This window comes from Castanea sativa, chromosome 1 (assembly GCF_040712315.1).
Source record: "Castanea sativa cultivar Marrone di Chiusa Pesio chromosome 1, ASM4071231v1".
Classification (NCBI taxonomy): Eukaryota; Viridiplantae; Streptophyta; class Magnoliopsida; order Fagales; family Fagaceae; genus Castanea; species Castanea sativa.
Genome location: NC_134013.1, coordinates 33,694,573 through 33,712,167, shown reverse-complemented (window position 1 = coordinate 33,712,167; position 17,595 = coordinate 33,694,573). Strand labels below are relative to the sequence as shown.

The 17,595-nt window shown below is 36.0% G+C and overlaps 2 protein-coding genes and 1 long non-coding RNA gene across 3 annotated transcripts; 1 reads left to right on the top strand and 2 right to left on the bottom strand.

The window, feature by feature from the left end:
* Nucleotides 1-1,140: 1,140 nt before the first annotated feature.
* On the top strand, nt 1,141-4,121 carry LOC142625470 (protein NRT1/ PTR FAMILY 5.10-like). Its single transcript, XM_075799123.1, has 5 exons — nt 1,141-1,364; nt 1,470-1,687; nt 2,096-2,643; nt 3,586-4,057; nt 4,113-4,121. The coding sequence occupies exons 1-5, from the start codon at nt 1,250-1,252 to the stop codon at nt 4,119-4,121; spliced, it is 1,362 nt and encodes a 453-aa protein (XP_075655238.1). The 5' UTR covers nt 1,141-1,249.
* Nucleotides 4,122-4,662: 541 nt separating this feature from the next.
* LOC142622049 (uncharacterized) lies at nt 4,663-5,193 on the bottom strand. The gene is made up of 2 exons (XR_012841860.1): nt 5,069-5,193; nt 4,663-4,886 (listed from the first exon to the last, which is right to left on the bottom strand). It is a non-coding gene; the product is annotated as an uncharacterized LOC142622049 (long non-coding RNA).
* Nucleotides 5,194-8,614: 3,421 nt separating this feature from the next.
* Nucleotides 8,615-10,762, bottom strand: LOC142625462 (uncharacterized). The gene is made up of 2 exons (XM_075799115.1): nt 9,065-10,762; nt 8,615-8,947 (listed from the first exon to the last, which is right to left on the bottom strand). Exons 1-2 carry the CDS (start codon nt 10,760-10,762, stop codon nt 8,615-8,617), a joined length of 2,031 nt encoding a protein of 676 aa, XP_075655230.1.
* Between the last annotated feature and the right edge of the window lie 6,833 nt (nt 10,763-17,595).

Sequence of the window (17,595 nt, the reverse complement as noted above, 5' to 3'; positions counted from 1 at the left end):
GCCCAAAAGAACAATCTTCTCCTCCCACTTTAGCCGATAATCTGAAGTCCTATGGCAATGGCAGAATTTAAAGCTTGCTTCGCCCAAGAGAAGAGTTTCTGAAGAGAGGGAGTTGTGTGATGTACTCTGAAGGGAGCAGCATTTAAAGCTTGTTTTTCTATGTTTTTTTTATTATTTCTTTTAGGTTCAAATTCAAAGGGAAGTAGGGAACCGTGAGAAGCGATCTGATCACGATTCTTTGAACCGTGAGGTCCGACCGCAGTTTGCACAGGTCCCTATTTTTTTCCCATAGAGCGGTTCTTGAGGCTAAAAGAACCGTAAAAATGAACGGTTCGAGGTATTCCCTGTGGGACCATACGGTCCGGTCCGGGTTTCAAAACCTTGCTTTTTTATCCTTCGGGTCCAATTTTACCATATCTAAATCTTGACAACTGAACTTTGTGCAATTTGGCTTATGCAGTTAAGCCGTCTTAAATTGTGATTAGTATAAATGATATATTTTTCTCACCATTTTGAAGAACATTGGACATCAAATTATATGCTTTGGAAGAAATCAATAGACAATGAAGTAAATTCCTTGATTTATCCAAATTCACATTTTATATTATTATCATAGCACTATTTCAAACCCATGTATGCATGTCATTTGCCTCATCAATTTAGAGTACAGATAAGAAAAAAAAAAACCCTATGATTAGGATTATGTTTTTAGTTAAATTGTTACTTCTACCGTTCTATCCAATATTTAAAATAACAGTACTTATAAGTTTTCATACATCACAATAATAATAATGATACTAATTTGCCAAAAAATATCTTTAAAAAATAAAGCGTGCAAAGGAAATTAAAATTGTAAAGCTAATATGATTGGTCTATGTTAAATTAAATTGTAAAGGAAGAAAAACACTAAACGAGAAAAGGAAAAAAAAAATGCATTAAATATATTCCCTCGTTTGATTGCTTATTCTTTCCTTTTTATTTTTTATTTTTATATATCAAAACACATAATAAAGTGGTCGATGTTAACAAAAAGAAAAAGACAAAAAAAGAAAAGAAAAGGAAGAAACAGGGGGAAGGAAGGAAGGAAGGAACATGTTGATGATGTACGAAAACGAAATATGTTTACCTTGGTTTCGTGGTAGTTGCTTACTTGCTTTTAGGAAAACTCTTTTTTACGGTTGAGAAGTGTTGGGAAAGTCCAAAGTAGTAGGAAAGCAAAGAAGATAGGCGGCCATAACATTAACATAACATGGACACCCAACTTCTGTCACTGTCAGACACTGTGGATGGTGCCGTAGACTACAAAGGCCGCCCAGTCCTCCGATCAAACACTGGTGGCTGGAGGTCCGCATATTTCATCATAGGTAACACTTTAACACTACAACGTACATGCATGAGTAGTGCAGTACCCACTAATTATTTCATATTTTGTGTGCGCGTCTTGTGATAGATTTGTTATGGGTATATAGGTGTGGAAGTGGCGGAGAGGTTTGCATACTATGGGATAAGCGCGAACTTGATAACGTATTTGACGGGACCGCTGGGTCAGTCCACAGCCACTGCTGCGGAGAACGTTAACGTTTGGTCCGGAACAGCGTCGTTGCTTCCTCTTTTCGGAGCATTCCTGGCTGATTCTTTTCTCGGGCGCTACCGCACCATTGTCGTTGCTTCTCTTATCTACATCATGGTACGTCTGTGTCTCTCTCCTAACCACAATTTTTTTTATACCGTAACATTTTTACAAGTAGTTGACTAACTTCATTTGGGTTCCACTAACTTCTTTTTTTTACTTATCAATAATTACAGTATAATAATCTGGAGCTCTAAAAATAGCTTCTTTGATCTCTGCTTTGAACTTTGGAACCATGGAATTTAATAACTGCTTGTGCTAAATGTCTTGTACATCGCCAATTTATTCTTTTGTGCTCAGGACTTTATTTATTCAAGTAATTTTTTTTTTTTTAACATAACATGCTGAACCTTAATTTATACGTAATCTTGACTTTGAGAGAAATGCCTTATTCAGCATTGTGTTAGAAGCTTGTGTCATATTTTTCTGTTAAATAATCTTGACTTGGATTGCGATGAATCACAGGGACTAGGCTTGTTGACTGTGTCGGCGATGCTTCCTTCTCTAAGCACTCCTGATTACGTAGACGCCAACAAAATTATGTTACGTTCTACTTGCCAGCTCCAAGTAATCTTATTCTTCTTATCTCTATATCTAGTCGCAATTGGGAAAGGTGGACACAAACCTTGTGTTCAGGCTTTTGGAGCTGATCAGTTTGATGGACTGGATCCTGAGGAGTGCAAAGCCAAAAGCTCATTCTTCAACTGGTGGTATTTTGGTATATGTGGGGGTGCTGCTGTTACAAATTTGGTCACATGCTATATACAAGAACACCTTAGTTGGGGTCTGGGATTTGGAATTCCTTGTATTCTGATGGTTGCTGCATTGGGCGTTTTCTTGCTCGGTACCAGGACTTATCGATATAGTGTTAAAGGGGTTGAGAAAAGCCCATTTCTCAGGATTGGTCGTGTCTTTGTTGCTGCTGTTAAAAATTGGCGGACTACCCCTTCGCCAATAATTATTGAAGAGGGAGCTCATGCAACCCTGCCACACCATGGCTCTGAACAATTCAAGTAATATAAGTGCAGATAAATTAACGGGAAAGGGAAATAGAAAAGTAACAATATAGGTCCAGTAACAAATTATGGTACATCTCAAGTCTTACATAAGCTTTTATTTCAGTATTCTCACAATGTCTTTGACAATTTCAAAGGAACTTGGAAATAGTAAAATTAATTTATCAAGATGCTTCCAAACAGAGGAAAATTTTTAGGTACTCACGTAATACAGAAAAATGGTACTCTCTCTTCTCAAATTCATAGTGGATCTCACTATGAGTTTAATGAGTGGAATCCACTATGAGTGTGAGAAGAAGGAATACCATTTTTCGTATTCCGAGAGTACCTAATAATTACTCCCAAACTGACTCTCTTTTGTGCTTCTTTAGGTTTTCATTCACAGTCATTGACCTTGACACTCCTTAAGAATAAGATGCAACACACACACACACACACACACAAAAAGAGGGGCAGAGGGGGCGGTAAGGCTGCTTATTAATCACATCTCCCAAATATTATAAAAATGGGAGCTTGGTGCACTAAGTACAAGCTTTTTAAGATTGAGATCGGGTCTTCCTATAATGGCAAGTGTCTTCCACCAAAAGCAACAAGTTGCAGGCTCAATATCCATGTTATGCAGCTATTCGCTCACCTAAAACTACATATACCAATTACCACCTGACATTGGTCCCAAATTAGAGGGCTCTTGCATCTTTTTAGGATGCAACTTTTTAGCATGACACAAAGGGAATTCTGCTTTTCCAAAGAAAGGGAAACAAATTTGAAAATAGTACAAGGAACTTCTCTTATATTAAGAATGCCATAATGTGATTCATAGGTACTGGACAAGTCTCCGTCTTGCAATAGAAGTTGACTCACTACAACAACTTTGAATCAGTTAATTAAATTAGATAACAAGTCCTCTTATATGGCCATCTAAATCCTCTGATGTTGCAGGTTTCTTAACAAAGCCTTGTTGTCCCCAGATGGTTCAAAAGATGAAGGCAAGGTTTGTTCTTTCAGTGACATTGAAGAAGCAAAGACTGTTCTTAGGCTTGTTCCAATATGGGTTACGAGCTTGGGATATGCTGTTGTGTATGCTCAGATCTCAACTTTCTTTACCAAGCAAGGTGCTACCATGGACAGACCAATTTTTCCTGGCTTTGAGATACCAACTGCTTCACTACAGTCCTTTGTCAGCCTGTCCATTATTCTCGTCATTCCTATATATGATCGCATCTTTGTTCCTATAGCAAGAGCTTTTACTAGAAATCCCTCTACTATCACGATGTTACAGAGAATTGGAATTGGGATGCTTTTCTCCGCCATCTGCATTGTAGTTGCATCTCTAGTTGAAATGAAAAGGCTCAAAATTGCTAAAGAATATGAGCTAGTTGATATGCCAGATGTGATTACACTACAACAAAATGTATTTTTAGTGAGGAAAAAATTCGTCACTAAAAGTCTAGTTTTTCGTTACTAAGAACCTTTAGCGACGAAATCGGACTTTTAGTGACGAAACTCATTTCGTCACTGAAACCCCATCGCTAAAAGTCCTAGCGACGAAAATTTTCGTCACTAAAAGTCTGATTTGTTTTAAAAAGAAAAAACTTTTAGCGACGAAAATATTTCGTCGCTAAATGTTTTCCTCGCTAAAAACACTATTCAGTGACGAAAATATTTCATCACTAAAAACACTTCAGTTTATTAAATTGATATTTAGTGACGAATAATTTCGTCACTAAAACTATTTTCGGGTACATATAGCGACGAAAAAATTCATCACTAAAACTATTTTTAAGAAAATCCAGGCATATATAGTGACGAAAATTTTCGTCACTAAAACCATTTCTTACAAAATTTAGCTATATTTAGTGACGAAATAATTCGTCACTAAAACAATTTTTTGTTGCAATATTTGTGACGAAAAAATTCGTCGCTAAAACTTATTTCCTGTTTTTATTTTTTTCATAGCTTTGATATTAACCTGTAACCTGTCATTACATTATTAAAACCTCAAATTTGAACAACACATTTATAAAAAAAGATCTATACATTCCACAAGTAAAAAATAAAAGAAGCATCCAATTCAAACAACTTCCATACAATAAAAGTTTGCAATACATACAATAACTCAAGATGTTTTATAACAATACAAAAAGTGTAGCATAATCATGCGTTTGAACTAATGAAAGATGTCCTCATATGTCTTCAAGTAATGCCAAAAGTAAATCTCCTAAAAGCCACCAATAAGAAATCTGCACAAATATAAAAACAATACTACATTAAAATCTTAAAGTAAAAACATTAACTATGTTATAAGAAACATTTCTAACAATGCATTAAGAGTAGCCACACCAATGAATTAAAAATCACAACTCCTAATTTATAAGTTGTAGAAAGCAAATATAGATTTTCAAATGTAATATAAAGTACTAACCAATAAGTGTTTTAACTTGAAGATGAACCACCCCCATAGGTAAGAGCATCATCATAACCCTTGCTCCTCAAAAAGTTAAGAATATTCTGTTGGACCTCTTCTTGCTTAGCTCGTGCCTCTTGCTCCTTAGCTCATGCCTCTTGCTCCCTAGCTCGCTCCTCTTGGTCCCTAACTTGCTCCTTTTGGTCCCTAGCTCTTGCCTCTTTGAGTTCAATTATCTCATTTTCTAGCCGTTGGATATACTCCACCGAGGAATTAGATGAAGCGGTGGTTACTAGAGAAGAAGAAGGTTTCATGCCAAGTCCTTTTACAATACCGGACTTCTTCTTAAAAACCTAGTTTGAAATCTCCTCTTGTGTAAGGGGAATTGCATTAGGATCTTGACAATGATCCTCTTGCACTTTGAGAATAGTTTCCTATCATTTAAAAGAGAGAAAGAAACAAACAATCACAACATTAATACTACATATGTTATAGCTTTACAAACATGATAGAAATGAAATGATAGGGATGGAATGCTACACATACATATGTCACTTCATCCTCATGGTGTATCCACATATTCGTATTTGGATTGAAATGAACATCTTTGAAGATTTTTGCCAATTCAGGAACTTGACCGCCATTATTATTTTTCTGATTAATTAACATTCGAGGGTTAGATAGATATAGTTAATTAATCACAACATGTAATATATTGAGGTTTAAGGAAATGAAAAAAACATTCACCTCCTCATCAACCCTAACAGCAAGTGCCTTTGTCCCACATCTATGTTTGCCTGAAGTTTTCTTCCTATTTTCAGAGTTCTTTCTTGATTTTTCCTAATACAAAACATTCAAGATACTTATTAAATCATGAATAAAAAAATATACATTTACTTCATCTAAGTATTAAGTTAATCATTTGACAACATAATATAGTAAACATTGGATAATAAAAATATACGCATAAATAATTTACCAGCCAATCCTTATTAATCCATTTCCCATCAATGAGTCTAGTCCACTGCTCAAGTGTGGCATTTTTTGGCGGGTGGCTTCTTGCATAGTCAGCACCATGAGATTCTACAAGCTTTTTATAAGTTTGATGCAACTTGTTGGAGTTGCAACTCAATAATCTTCCACATTTTGTATTTAATGCTTTTGTTACTAAGTTGGAATCTCTGTGTAGCTCAAACTAATCCTGTAAAATGAATTGTATATGTATTATAAAAATATTATTATATAAATTTAATATGCTTAATGAAAACAAAGACAAGTTAGACGTTATCAATGTAAATTTACCGCTATATTTTGAAGCACCACATCTCTAGTAGCAACATGAACACTTTTCCAATTTTTCATGTTGTAATTAGACAAATTACTTCGCACTTGTACACTAATTTGATTGACAAGCTTGCACGCATACTTCCCAACAGGAGCATCGTACTCTGCAGCTATACGTACTAGCAGCTTACCACTTTTTTCAACAAGTGCCCGTACTGCTATACCTCGTGTTGTTCCACATGTATTTCTGCTAGTCGATCCTATTTAAACATTATCAATGTTAAATTAAGTGAAGTATAATCTTAATAGTAAATTAAGTGAAGTATAATCTCTATGTAATTACCAGTCGTGCTAGTTAATGCATCGGTAGCCTGTGCCTCTACACTAGAAGAACTTTGGGCAAGAGGATTTGCCTCAGGAGGTGTTTCCGTAGATTGAACCATAAATTGGACCACCGGAATAGATGCCTCACCTCGCGAGCATGTAAGCCGTCCCGGTGCCATACGTAACTAACAAACATACATTTAATGAAACAACAAAGTCATTACAAATAATGGAACAAAATTATTATCATCGATTGTACCCTATGGAACATCTATTGTACCTTATGGGTTATAGAATTAGATGACTCATCATCATTGTCATCGTCACCAATAGGTGGTACATAATCATCATCTACCATAACACTAGCTCTACTTCTTTTCCCTTTTGCACAATTGGACTTAGCAGATTCCTTTAGAGAAGTTGAGATGTGCTTCAATCCCAAAGCATCAATTCTTTCTTGGTTTTGCCCCATTCTATCCAATCTTGCCATCTCATACCTTGGTATATTATGAGCGTATTTGGCCTTTTTGGGCATTTTTTGAAACTATGTATTGACATGAAAGATAAGCACAATTGCTACTAACTTAACATCATAGTCTACACCATTATCCATATCAAGCAATTCACAAGTGCAAAATTTGAATACAATTGCTACTAACTCAACACAATAAATGATTACATCAATATCCATATCAAGTTCAAAATAAGTACAGATCATATCAATATTCATATCAAGTTTAAGATAAGTACAAAACATCTCAATAACAATTACTACTAACTTTACATATCATAGTCCATACCATTATCCATATCAAGCAATTCACAAGTGCTAAGTTTGAACACAATTGCTAAAACCTCAACACAAAAAATGACCACATCAATATCCATATCAAGTTCAAGATAAGTACAAAACTTTAAAAAAATTGCTACTTAGACAAACATAAAACTTTAAGACAAACACACAACATTTAAGACAATTATTATGAACTCTACATATCATAATCCATATCAAGATCAACATCAGGTATGTCATGCACTTCATTTTGATTAGCATCTCCTGAAGTTCCACCTTCAAGAACAACCTCAGTTTCAACATCACCCATACAATACTCAATAATATTGTCATCAACATTGACAGAGACAACATCAACAATCGCTTCTTGTTGAAATGCGTCACTATCTTCTGTATTATCATTGGATTCTCCACACCCGACTTCTGGGACATCAAACACTCCCCTATGTTGGATGGATTGCACAATTTTTCAAGGTTCACCCAATTTGGTATCTCGAAAGTAGAAAACTTATCTCACTTGACTAGGAAGTATAAAAGGGTCATTTTCATACCACCGACTTGTAACATCAATGCTTGTGCAGTGTGCATCAGTTCTTATCGTTCTCCTTTGACCATTGGTACCGGTATTGTACCATTCACACTGGAACAAAACAACTTTATGGCGAAACACATACTCCAATTCCTAAATTTTGCACACATGACCATAGAAGTCGTGCATTTCTCCTTCATGGTCCCCTTCGGTACATACACCACTATTTTGGGTTACACGACGATTGTCTAGGTCCCTTGTATGAAACTTTACACTATTGACCATACAAACTGTGTACTCCTTCACATGCGGCTTAGGACCATTTGCTAATGACCATAACTGTTTAGTTGCTTCTGGTGACTCGCTAACTTTCAATCTATTCATCTATAATGATATACAATAAGTGATATTAATTAGTAATAAGCAATGATGAAACTATTTAAATGTTTAATTTCTATTTGTGTGATTAAGTTTCAAATGTCTTACATGTTCTCTGAACCACTTGGGAAACTCTTGTCGTTGGATTTGAGTTATGGCTTCACCAGTAGAATTATGCAATGTACTTTTGTGTTCACTATTAAAAATAAGGTGATTTATTTTCAGCTAAGCATTACAGATAATATTCAAAACTTAATCAAACAATACATGCATATGAAATCACACACTTTAAATAAGGCTCTAACTCAGGACTATTGTACAACAAGTACCAATGAGCAGTATCAAGCAATGCACGAGACAAGTTGTCATCATTCCGCCTACCACCTGTAGGTCGGGCAGTTTGTGAAAAAACTATCAATCCTTCGCTAGATTCACCAAAATCTTCATTTCTTTCTCTTCGATTATGTACAGTTTCGATCCCATCAATATACAAAGACCAATTGTTAATACATTCTTTAAGAATGTAAGCCTCTGCAATCGAACCTTCTGGTCGAGCTCGGTTACGTATCTTTTCAATTTTCCAAGGTACCTACGAGGAAAAAATACGCACATTATGTGATTTTATACCACATGGGAAAGATGTAATTGATGGATGTATCAAATGATCTAATTACCGTTCAATTGGGTACATCCACCGATATTGTACCGGGCCTCCTAGAATTGCTTCTCCAGACAAGTGAACAGCAAGGTGGACCATAACATCAAAGAATGCTGGAGGAAAGAACCTCTCAAGCTTGCATAGTATAAGAACTATACGTTCTTCTAGTTTCTCCAATCCACTTCGCTTTAGGGTCCTTGAGCATAAGTCTTGGAAGAAGCTACCTAACTCAAACAATACAAGACTAATGTCTTTATGTGCAAATCCTTGCAACCCAATTGGAAGAATTCGTTGTAGTAGCACATGACAATCGTGGCTTTTCAAACCAGATAATCTACTATTTTTTGCATTCACTGACCTTGATATATTGGCTGCATAACCATCCGGATACTTGACTGATTTCAAAAAGTCATAAAAACCATCCCTTTCATTTGGGCTTAATGAAAAGAAAGCCCGAGGCTTGTCATATGATCCATCAGGACGTTGTTTCAAATGCAACGTGTGCCTAAAGTTCATATTTTGCAAGTCTATTCGTGCTTTGTCGGTGTCCTTGCTTTTCCCCTCAATGCCCAACAAAGTACCATAAGTACTCTCACTAATGTTCTTCTCCACATGCATGACATCAATGTTGTGCTTAAGCTTCTTATTTTTCCAGTATAGAAGCTTGTACAAAATACTTACCTTTGACCAATTTGGCTCCCCAATGAGTTGTCTCTTCTTGTTACTTGGATGTTTTCCTAAAATTATATTTGGCATTCTATCTAGCTGTTCTTGTATCTTTCCCACTTGTAACTCTAAAAATCTCTTCCGTTTCTCCGATAAACCATTATGCAACCGACTATGTCTCCAACGATGTTCCATAGGCAAACAAGCTCGATGGTTAATGAATCCAATTTTACTTTCCAAAGCTTCTGAATATGGTTCATTGTTGCAAGTGTAACAAGAATGATAACCCTTTGTCCTCCACCCAGACACATTACCAAATCTAGGATAGTCATGTATTGTCCACAACAAAGTTGCACGCATCTGAAAATGCTCTTTTCTATAAGCATCATAAGTTTCTACACCTTCTTCCCATAACTCTTTCAACTCATTAACCAATGGTTTCAAGTAAATATCAATCTCATTTCCCTCTTGATGAGGACCAAGAATAAGCAATGACAACATAAAATATGGCTCCTTCATAACCAACCAAGGTGGTAGGTTATAGGGGATAAGTATGACATGCCACATACTATAGTAGTTGTTCATATTCCCAACAGGGTTAAATCCATCTGTAGCCAACCCCAATCTTACATTGCGAGGTTCGAGGGCAAAATCAGGATGTTGCAAATCAAACTCCTTCCACTCCTCACTATCATCTGGATGCCTCATTATCCCATCGTCCACGTGTTTGTCTATATACCATCTCATGTCCTTAGCTCTTTGGCCTGACATGTACAACTTCCTCAGTCTCGGGGTCAACGGGAAGTAACGCAATACCTTATGAGGAATCTTCTTACCTTGGGCACGTGTATCCTTGTACCTAGGCGCCTCACACACCGGACATTTATCAAGGTTTTCATTTTCCTTCCAAAATAATGCCCAATCATTTTTGCATGCATCTATATGCTCATATGACATGCCCAAGTCACGTAATATCTTCTTTGCTTCATAAGTTGACCTTGGAACCAAATTACCTTTCGGTAAAACTTTTGTCAGCAATTCTAGCATCATATCAAGTCCCTTATTACTCAAATTGGTCATTACCTTTACATTCAACATCTCTATACAAACTTCAAGATACTGTAATCAGTGTAACCCGAATACAACTCACGCTTTGCATCTTCCTCAAGTTTGTCAAAATTACGCACTTCCTCATCTTCGGTTGCATTTCTTGGTTCCCTTCTAATTCGATCACCTACCAAGGCATCGATACCATCCATATGATCATCATCCGACATTTCATTATCATGAATGTTCTCGTTTAATACACGTGGTTCTCCATGATTGTACCAATTAATGTAAGATTGCATAATCCCACGATGAAGTAAATGTATACGCACAGTTTGAAGAGATTGTCGATAGCAATTCACACAGTGAATACACGGGCATGGAATATTACCACTACAGTCCACAACCGCTCTTGTAAAATTAAGAAATGCATTGACCCCTTCAATATATGGACGACTTAATCTGCCATCCGGTGTCTTACCAATTGTCATCCAACTTTTATCCATGTTCGACTACAATTGCAAAGTGAATGCTACTTTAGTAAAATAAGGACAACTCATTCATAATGTATTCTAACATCTAAGTCTATAAGCTATCTTGATAAAATTCTATCTCATTCATGAATGCATAAATCTATATTAATACTTAAACACTCCCAATATGAAATTAAACCACCTTATTACACTATGCAAGCCACCCGCTTGCTCCAACACAAAAACCCACCACAAATCCAATTTTCAACATCACAAGTATAAAGTTTACAAGTATTGAAATCTAATAAAGTAATATTCATCACATCTAATTAAAAATATTCATTCACATTTGCAAGAATTGAAAAAACACTCCCAATATGAATTTAAACCATCTTATAACACCATGCAAGCCGCCCGCTTGCTTCAACATAACAACCCACCACAAAACCAATCACAAACATCACAAGTATAGAGTGTTTACAAGTATTGAAATCAATTAAAGTATTATTCATCACATCTAATCAACAAATTTCATTCACATTTGCAAGAAACTAAAAACACTCCCAATGTGAATTTAAACCACCTTATCACACCATGCAAGCCACCCGCTTGCTCCAAAACAAAAACCCACCACAAATCCAATTTTCAACATCACAAGTATAAAGTTTACAAGTAATGAAATCTAATAAAGTAATATTCATCACATCTAATTAACAATATTCATTCACATTTGCAAGAATTGAAAAAACACTCCCAATATGAATTTAAACCACCTTATAACACCATGCAAGCCGCCCGCTTGCTTCAACATAACAACCCACCACAAAACCAATCACAAACATCACAAGTATAGAGTGTTTACAAGTATTGAAATCAATTAAAGTGTTATTCATCACATCTAATCAAAAAATTTCATTCACATTTGCAAGAAACTAAAAACACTCCCAATGTGAATTTAAACCACCTTATCACACCATGCAAGCCACCCGCTTGCTCCAACACAAAAACCCACCACAAATCCAATTTTCAACATCACAAGTATAAAGTTTACAAGTATTGGAATCTAATAAAGTAATATTAATCACATCTAATTAACAATACTCATTCACATTTGCAAGAATTGAAAAAACACTTCCAATATGAATTTAAACCATCTTATAATACCATGCAAGCCGCCCGCTTGCTTCAACATAACAACCCACCACAAAACCAATCACAAACATCACAAGTATAGAGTGTTTACAAGTATTGAAATCAATTAAAGTATTATTCATCACATCTAATCAACAAATTCCATTCACATTTGCAAGAAACAAAAAACACTCCCAATGTGAATTTAAACCACCATATCACACCATGCAAGCCACCCGCTTGCTCCAACACAAAAACCCACCACAAATCCAATTTCCAACATCACAAGTATAGAGTTTATAAGTTTTTAACTAAAATTTACTTACTTTGCTCAAGCTAAGCTTACAACTTTCAGAAAAAATCCAAAATTATTGCAAACAATGTATATTTAGCCTGCAAAGGAGAAATAAAATAAATAAATAACGTTATAACTGGAAGACATAACAAAATTGAGTCCCTAATGATAACTTCTCTTTGGTGAAAACAATAAATTGAACTCATGATGCATAGCAAGTCTTTTGAGTCATTATTAAACTAGTCAACATACCAGTTGTAGCTTCTCTGAATCACATACAGGTGGCATGTCATTGAGTTTAGACAATGGAACATTCAGCCCAATTTCATTACTATTAGAATTTAGAGTTAAATAGTAAGATTGAAGGAAAAGAATAAGAAGTAGTTCAGTTGATTAAAACTATAGGTGCAAAAAGTAATTAAATAAGCTAAACTACTTAAAACTTAACCTATAAGACAAAATATTTTGACGCAATAATTCCCCTAACAACATTGACACTTCCAAAACATCTCTATTTCCATCCAACTCAATTAATCAAAATTTCAGTCAAAGATGAAGCGTTGTACAAAGATGAAATAAGGTGACATAAAACTAAGTTACAAACTTCAACAAGTCATGAAAAATATTCTCACTTCAACAATGGTGTCACACTACATTTTCTCTTCTAAACCAAACAAAATTTTCTCACAATTCTAACACAAGCATCATAGCAAACTATTTTTTTCTCAGAACCCATATAATTTCTCCTCTTATTCACAATGACAACTAACTATCTATCATTTCTCAATCAAATGTCTCACCTAAACCAAATGAAATTTTCTTAGGACATCTCAAATATTACACCAAAAATAAAAGGAAAAAAACGCACCATGAGCCTTGAGAACACGGAGGATCTTGCTTCCAGTGAAAAACCCTTCCGGCAAATTTGTATATGTTCTCCTCTGTAGACTAATCAGGTCAGTCACAATATTCTATTTGGCATTCAACATTCAACTCATATACAAAAAACCATTAAAAGCACCAACTATTATTCCTAAGAACATAAAATAAATTTCATAATCTTCAAATTTAATTAAAAAGAGGACTTTCTCAGCACCAAACACCAAACCACACTCTACAGCAACATAGATAGTACTAGGATTCAATCATATATTTAAGTTCAAACATTCACATAGATAGGGGCTAACTTGTTTCTTTCACTAATCTTATCCATCCATCCAGGACCAAACCAACATAGAAAAATCACATAAACACACTTTACTTTAATCAAATTACAAAGTATTTGATAGTGATTTCTACTTTACCCAGAAAATGTAAAAGCTTTACAAACCCAAATTTTATACCTACAGCTCAAAGGGGGTTCATCAAATTTGCCATAAAATTTGAAGCATGTTATTAGTATTGTACTTTACAGTAGAATTGTCTGTTCTACTTTAGTTTAAGTATGACTATAGAGATTTACCATTTGGCTGAAGATATGTTTAAGAGAAAATCTAGTCTATATGTTTGCCTCTCACTGTGCACCTATAGATTTTTGAAGCCTAGAGTTGGTTCTACATGCATTTTTTCACTATTCATTTCAAACATGATTAAACCTTTTGCCATAAAATTTGAGCACTACAGCTCAAAGGGGGTTCAAGAAAAAAAAAACAGAGCAGAAAATAAAAAAAGAAACCCAGAAAAGAAAATAAAAAATAAATGACAAAAATCCAAAAAATAAAATAAAAAAGAACAGGAAATTACCTATGGAGACGGAAGCCGAAGGGTCGCCAGAGCGTCGTTGGTTTCGTCGTGGGAGCGTCGCCAGAAGTCACTAAAGTGTCGCCGGAAGTCGCTAAAGCGTAGCCGGAAGTCGCTGAAGTGTCACGGGAGCCGCTGATCGTTGTGAATCGGCGAACCGTCGCGACGCTAATCGTCGCGGTCGCGGGAATCGGCGACTCGCGAACCGGTGCTGGAGCGTCGCAACACGACGCGAACCTTCACCGTGCTGGAGCATCGCGACGCGATGCGAACCGTCGCGATGTTTCGCCGGTGCTGGAGCATCGCCGGTTCTAGAGCGTCGCTGAAGGTGTGATTTGGGCGTCACCGAAGTTCTGATTTGGGTATGGGTATTAGTGTGAGGGAATGGGTATCAGTGAAGGAGGTGGGTAATGCTGAATGAGTTGGGTAATCCTGAATGAGTGAGGAAAACAAAGAGAGTTAAAGAAGAATATATAGGATAGCTATAGCAACGAATTCCATTTCGTCACTATATATTAGCTTTAGCGACGATTCTATGTTCGTCGCCAATTTTCGTCGCTAAATCATGCGTTGTTTTCAATGACGAACGCTTTTCATCACTAATTCTCTTCTTCAGCGACGAACATTATTTCGTCACTAAAAGCATGACAGCAGCACCTTTAGCGACGAAATTTTTTCGTCGCAAAAACTAGAACTTTTAGTGACGCAATATATTCGTCGCTGTAGCTCCACTTGTTTCGCGCCTACATTTTCAATTGGCTCCCCTAATTCAGCAACCTCTATAGTGACGAAATTTATATTTCGTAACTATTTATCGCCTTTAGTGACGAATTTAGTTTCGTCACTATTGCTCCACACAAATTTTGTGTGTTTCTTTTTAATTTCGTCGCTAATTGTCACCTTCAGTGACGAAAACTATTTCGTCACTAAAAGCATAATTACCAGCACCTTTAGCGATGAAAGTTTTTCGTCGCAAAAGATTAGAACTTTTAGCGACGAACAAAGTCGTCGCTATAGATCCATTTTGGTTTCGCGCCAGCCCTTTTGATTTGCGCCACTAATTCAGCATCCCTATAGCGACGGAATCCATATTTCGTTGCTAAAGGTCAGCCATTTTTTTATAAATAGCGACGAAATATAAATTTCGTCGCTATATGGTACTTTTTTGCGACGAAAAACTTTTCCTCACTAAAATTCGTCATTGTAGTTACATTTTGTTGTAGTGCTATTCCAATGAGTGCATGGTGGCTTATTCCTCAATATGTTCTGTCAGGAGTTGCTGATGTTTTCACTGTGGTTGGCCTACAAGAATTCTTCTATGATCAGGTCCCAATTGAATTAAGAAGTGTGGGTCTCGCCCTCTATCTCAGTATTTTTGGGGTCGGGAATTTTTTAAGTAGCTTTCTCGTCTCTGTCATTGAAGAAGTGACCGGCAGGGATGGCAAAAATAGTTGATTTGCTGATAATCTTAATCGGGCACATCTTGATTACTTCTATTGGCTACTTGCAGGACTCAGTGCAATAGCATTGGCTGCATATGTATATTTTGCAAAATCTTATATTTATAATAGGAAAAGTACGACATAGGTACAGTCATCCCACGCTTGCTTCAATTTGTAATAAGTAGTAAGCAAATAAGGGCTTATAACTCGCTTAGGTCTGTGTTAGGAGAGGGACTCATATCTCGCTCTGCGACTCTAACTGCAATATACAGTTTTGGAGTTAGCATGTGAGTTTAAGTCCTTATTTCATTCGGCTAAGTATTAAGTCTAGGTTTCCTCTTTCCCTATTCCAAAAAAAAAAATAATAATAAAATAAAATAAAAAAGTAATAAGCAAATAAGGGCTAATACATAAGAGTGTAGTGTACTCTCATATTGTTGCAGTATAATCATTATACATGGTAAGTAGCATGTGGGATGTGAGGCTCATCTAGAGCTGAATGTATTTGAAATACGTATTTTATAATCATCCTTTTATATAATACTAGTGTATGGGCGTGATGCGCAAGTAAATTTCAACTCATATTATAGATTTTAACGATTTTTTTTGTATTTTTTTTTCTTTTGAAGTTTTCATTATCTTATCGGTTGGGTCAGTGGAACTCTCTTGCATTAAAACAATAACAAAAAGAAAAAATCATGTCATTCTATTCAACAAAAATGGTAAACTAATTACAATCAAATTTCACAAACGAGACACTTCATCAAAAACATGCTCAACAATAATAACAACGAAGCAAAAAAATGTCATTCTCTGTGTAACGACAACAGTAATGACATGAATATTACATTGTGATTAGCAAAATAGAGCTTCAATCAATTAATGTCATTCTTTGAGTGTAGCAAGTTTTTTTTTTTTTTTGAGTGTAAGTTCTATTTGCTATCATATCCAAAGAGGCCATTCATATTGGATAATACACAAATGGGGGATTATTGAAACACCAAAAAAAAAATCTTTAGTATTCCTATCATATACATAAAGCCGATACAAGTCAATGTCACAAGAATAATTCATGTTAACGTGTAATAAATTGTGGGCTTTAAGCCCACCTTATTTACTTGTATAGCACACATACTTACATTACACACGTACTTGTACTATACACTCTGCCTCTTATATAAAAACACTTATGTATATTTTATTACTTGAGAAATACAATAATATTCATTCAGTATTTCTAACATGATATAAGAGCCACTGCTCTAATCCTCTAGTGTGTCATTCTTAAGCAGTCTTGTCGTTTTCAGAATCACCATTGCCTTTGCCGCGACTAAAGTACATCAAAGACCACTATCGTGCCGCCACCACCGCTTTCGCTTCTCCAATCAGACCATAGGTTACACCATCATAAAGGACTCTCTCCGATCTACTCGCCTTTGAAAAATCGTCTTCATCAGAGCACTCACGTGCCCTAATGCGCCACTGAAAGTCTCGGTAGTATCCTCACTCACCACCACTCTCCCTCACACGCTTCCATGCATTGCTACGCGCTTACATGTGCCAGAACTAAATCTGCTAACATCATCTACACCACGTCAGCCATAGGTGACGTCATCACTGCCACTTCATTGAGTTGATGTCATCATTGCCATGTCATCGCTTACATCATCCACAGGTCTTTCAGCTGCTTGCATTATCCTTTGATTGCTATGTTGACTTTGACTTGCATTGACTTTTCTTATTTGCTTTGACCTGCGTTGACCGTTAACTTTTTGCCAAAATTGA

Excerpts from the sequence above, each read along its gene's own strand:
- LOC142625470 (XM_075799123.1), top strand. The coding sequence starts at position 1,250 with ATGGACACCCAACTTCTGTCACTGTCAGACACTGTGGATGGTGCCGTA. Across the intron at positions 1,688-2,095 it reads CTTCTCTTATCTACATCATG|GGACTAGGCTTGTTGACTGT; the intron begins GTACGTCTGTGT and ends GATGAATCACAG. Across the intron at positions 2,644-3,585 it reads CATGGCTCTGAACAATTCAA|GTTTCTTAACAAAGCCTTGT; the intron begins GTAATATAAGTG and ends CTGATGTTGCAG.
- LOC142625462 (XM_075799115.1), bottom strand. The coding sequence starts at position 10,762 with ATGACCAATTTGAGTAATAAGGGACTTGATATGATGCTAGAATTGCTG. Across the intron at positions 8,948-9,064 it reads AAGCAATTCTAGGAGGCCCG|GTACCTTGGAAAATTGAAAA; the intron begins GTACAATATCGG and ends TTTTCCTCGTAG.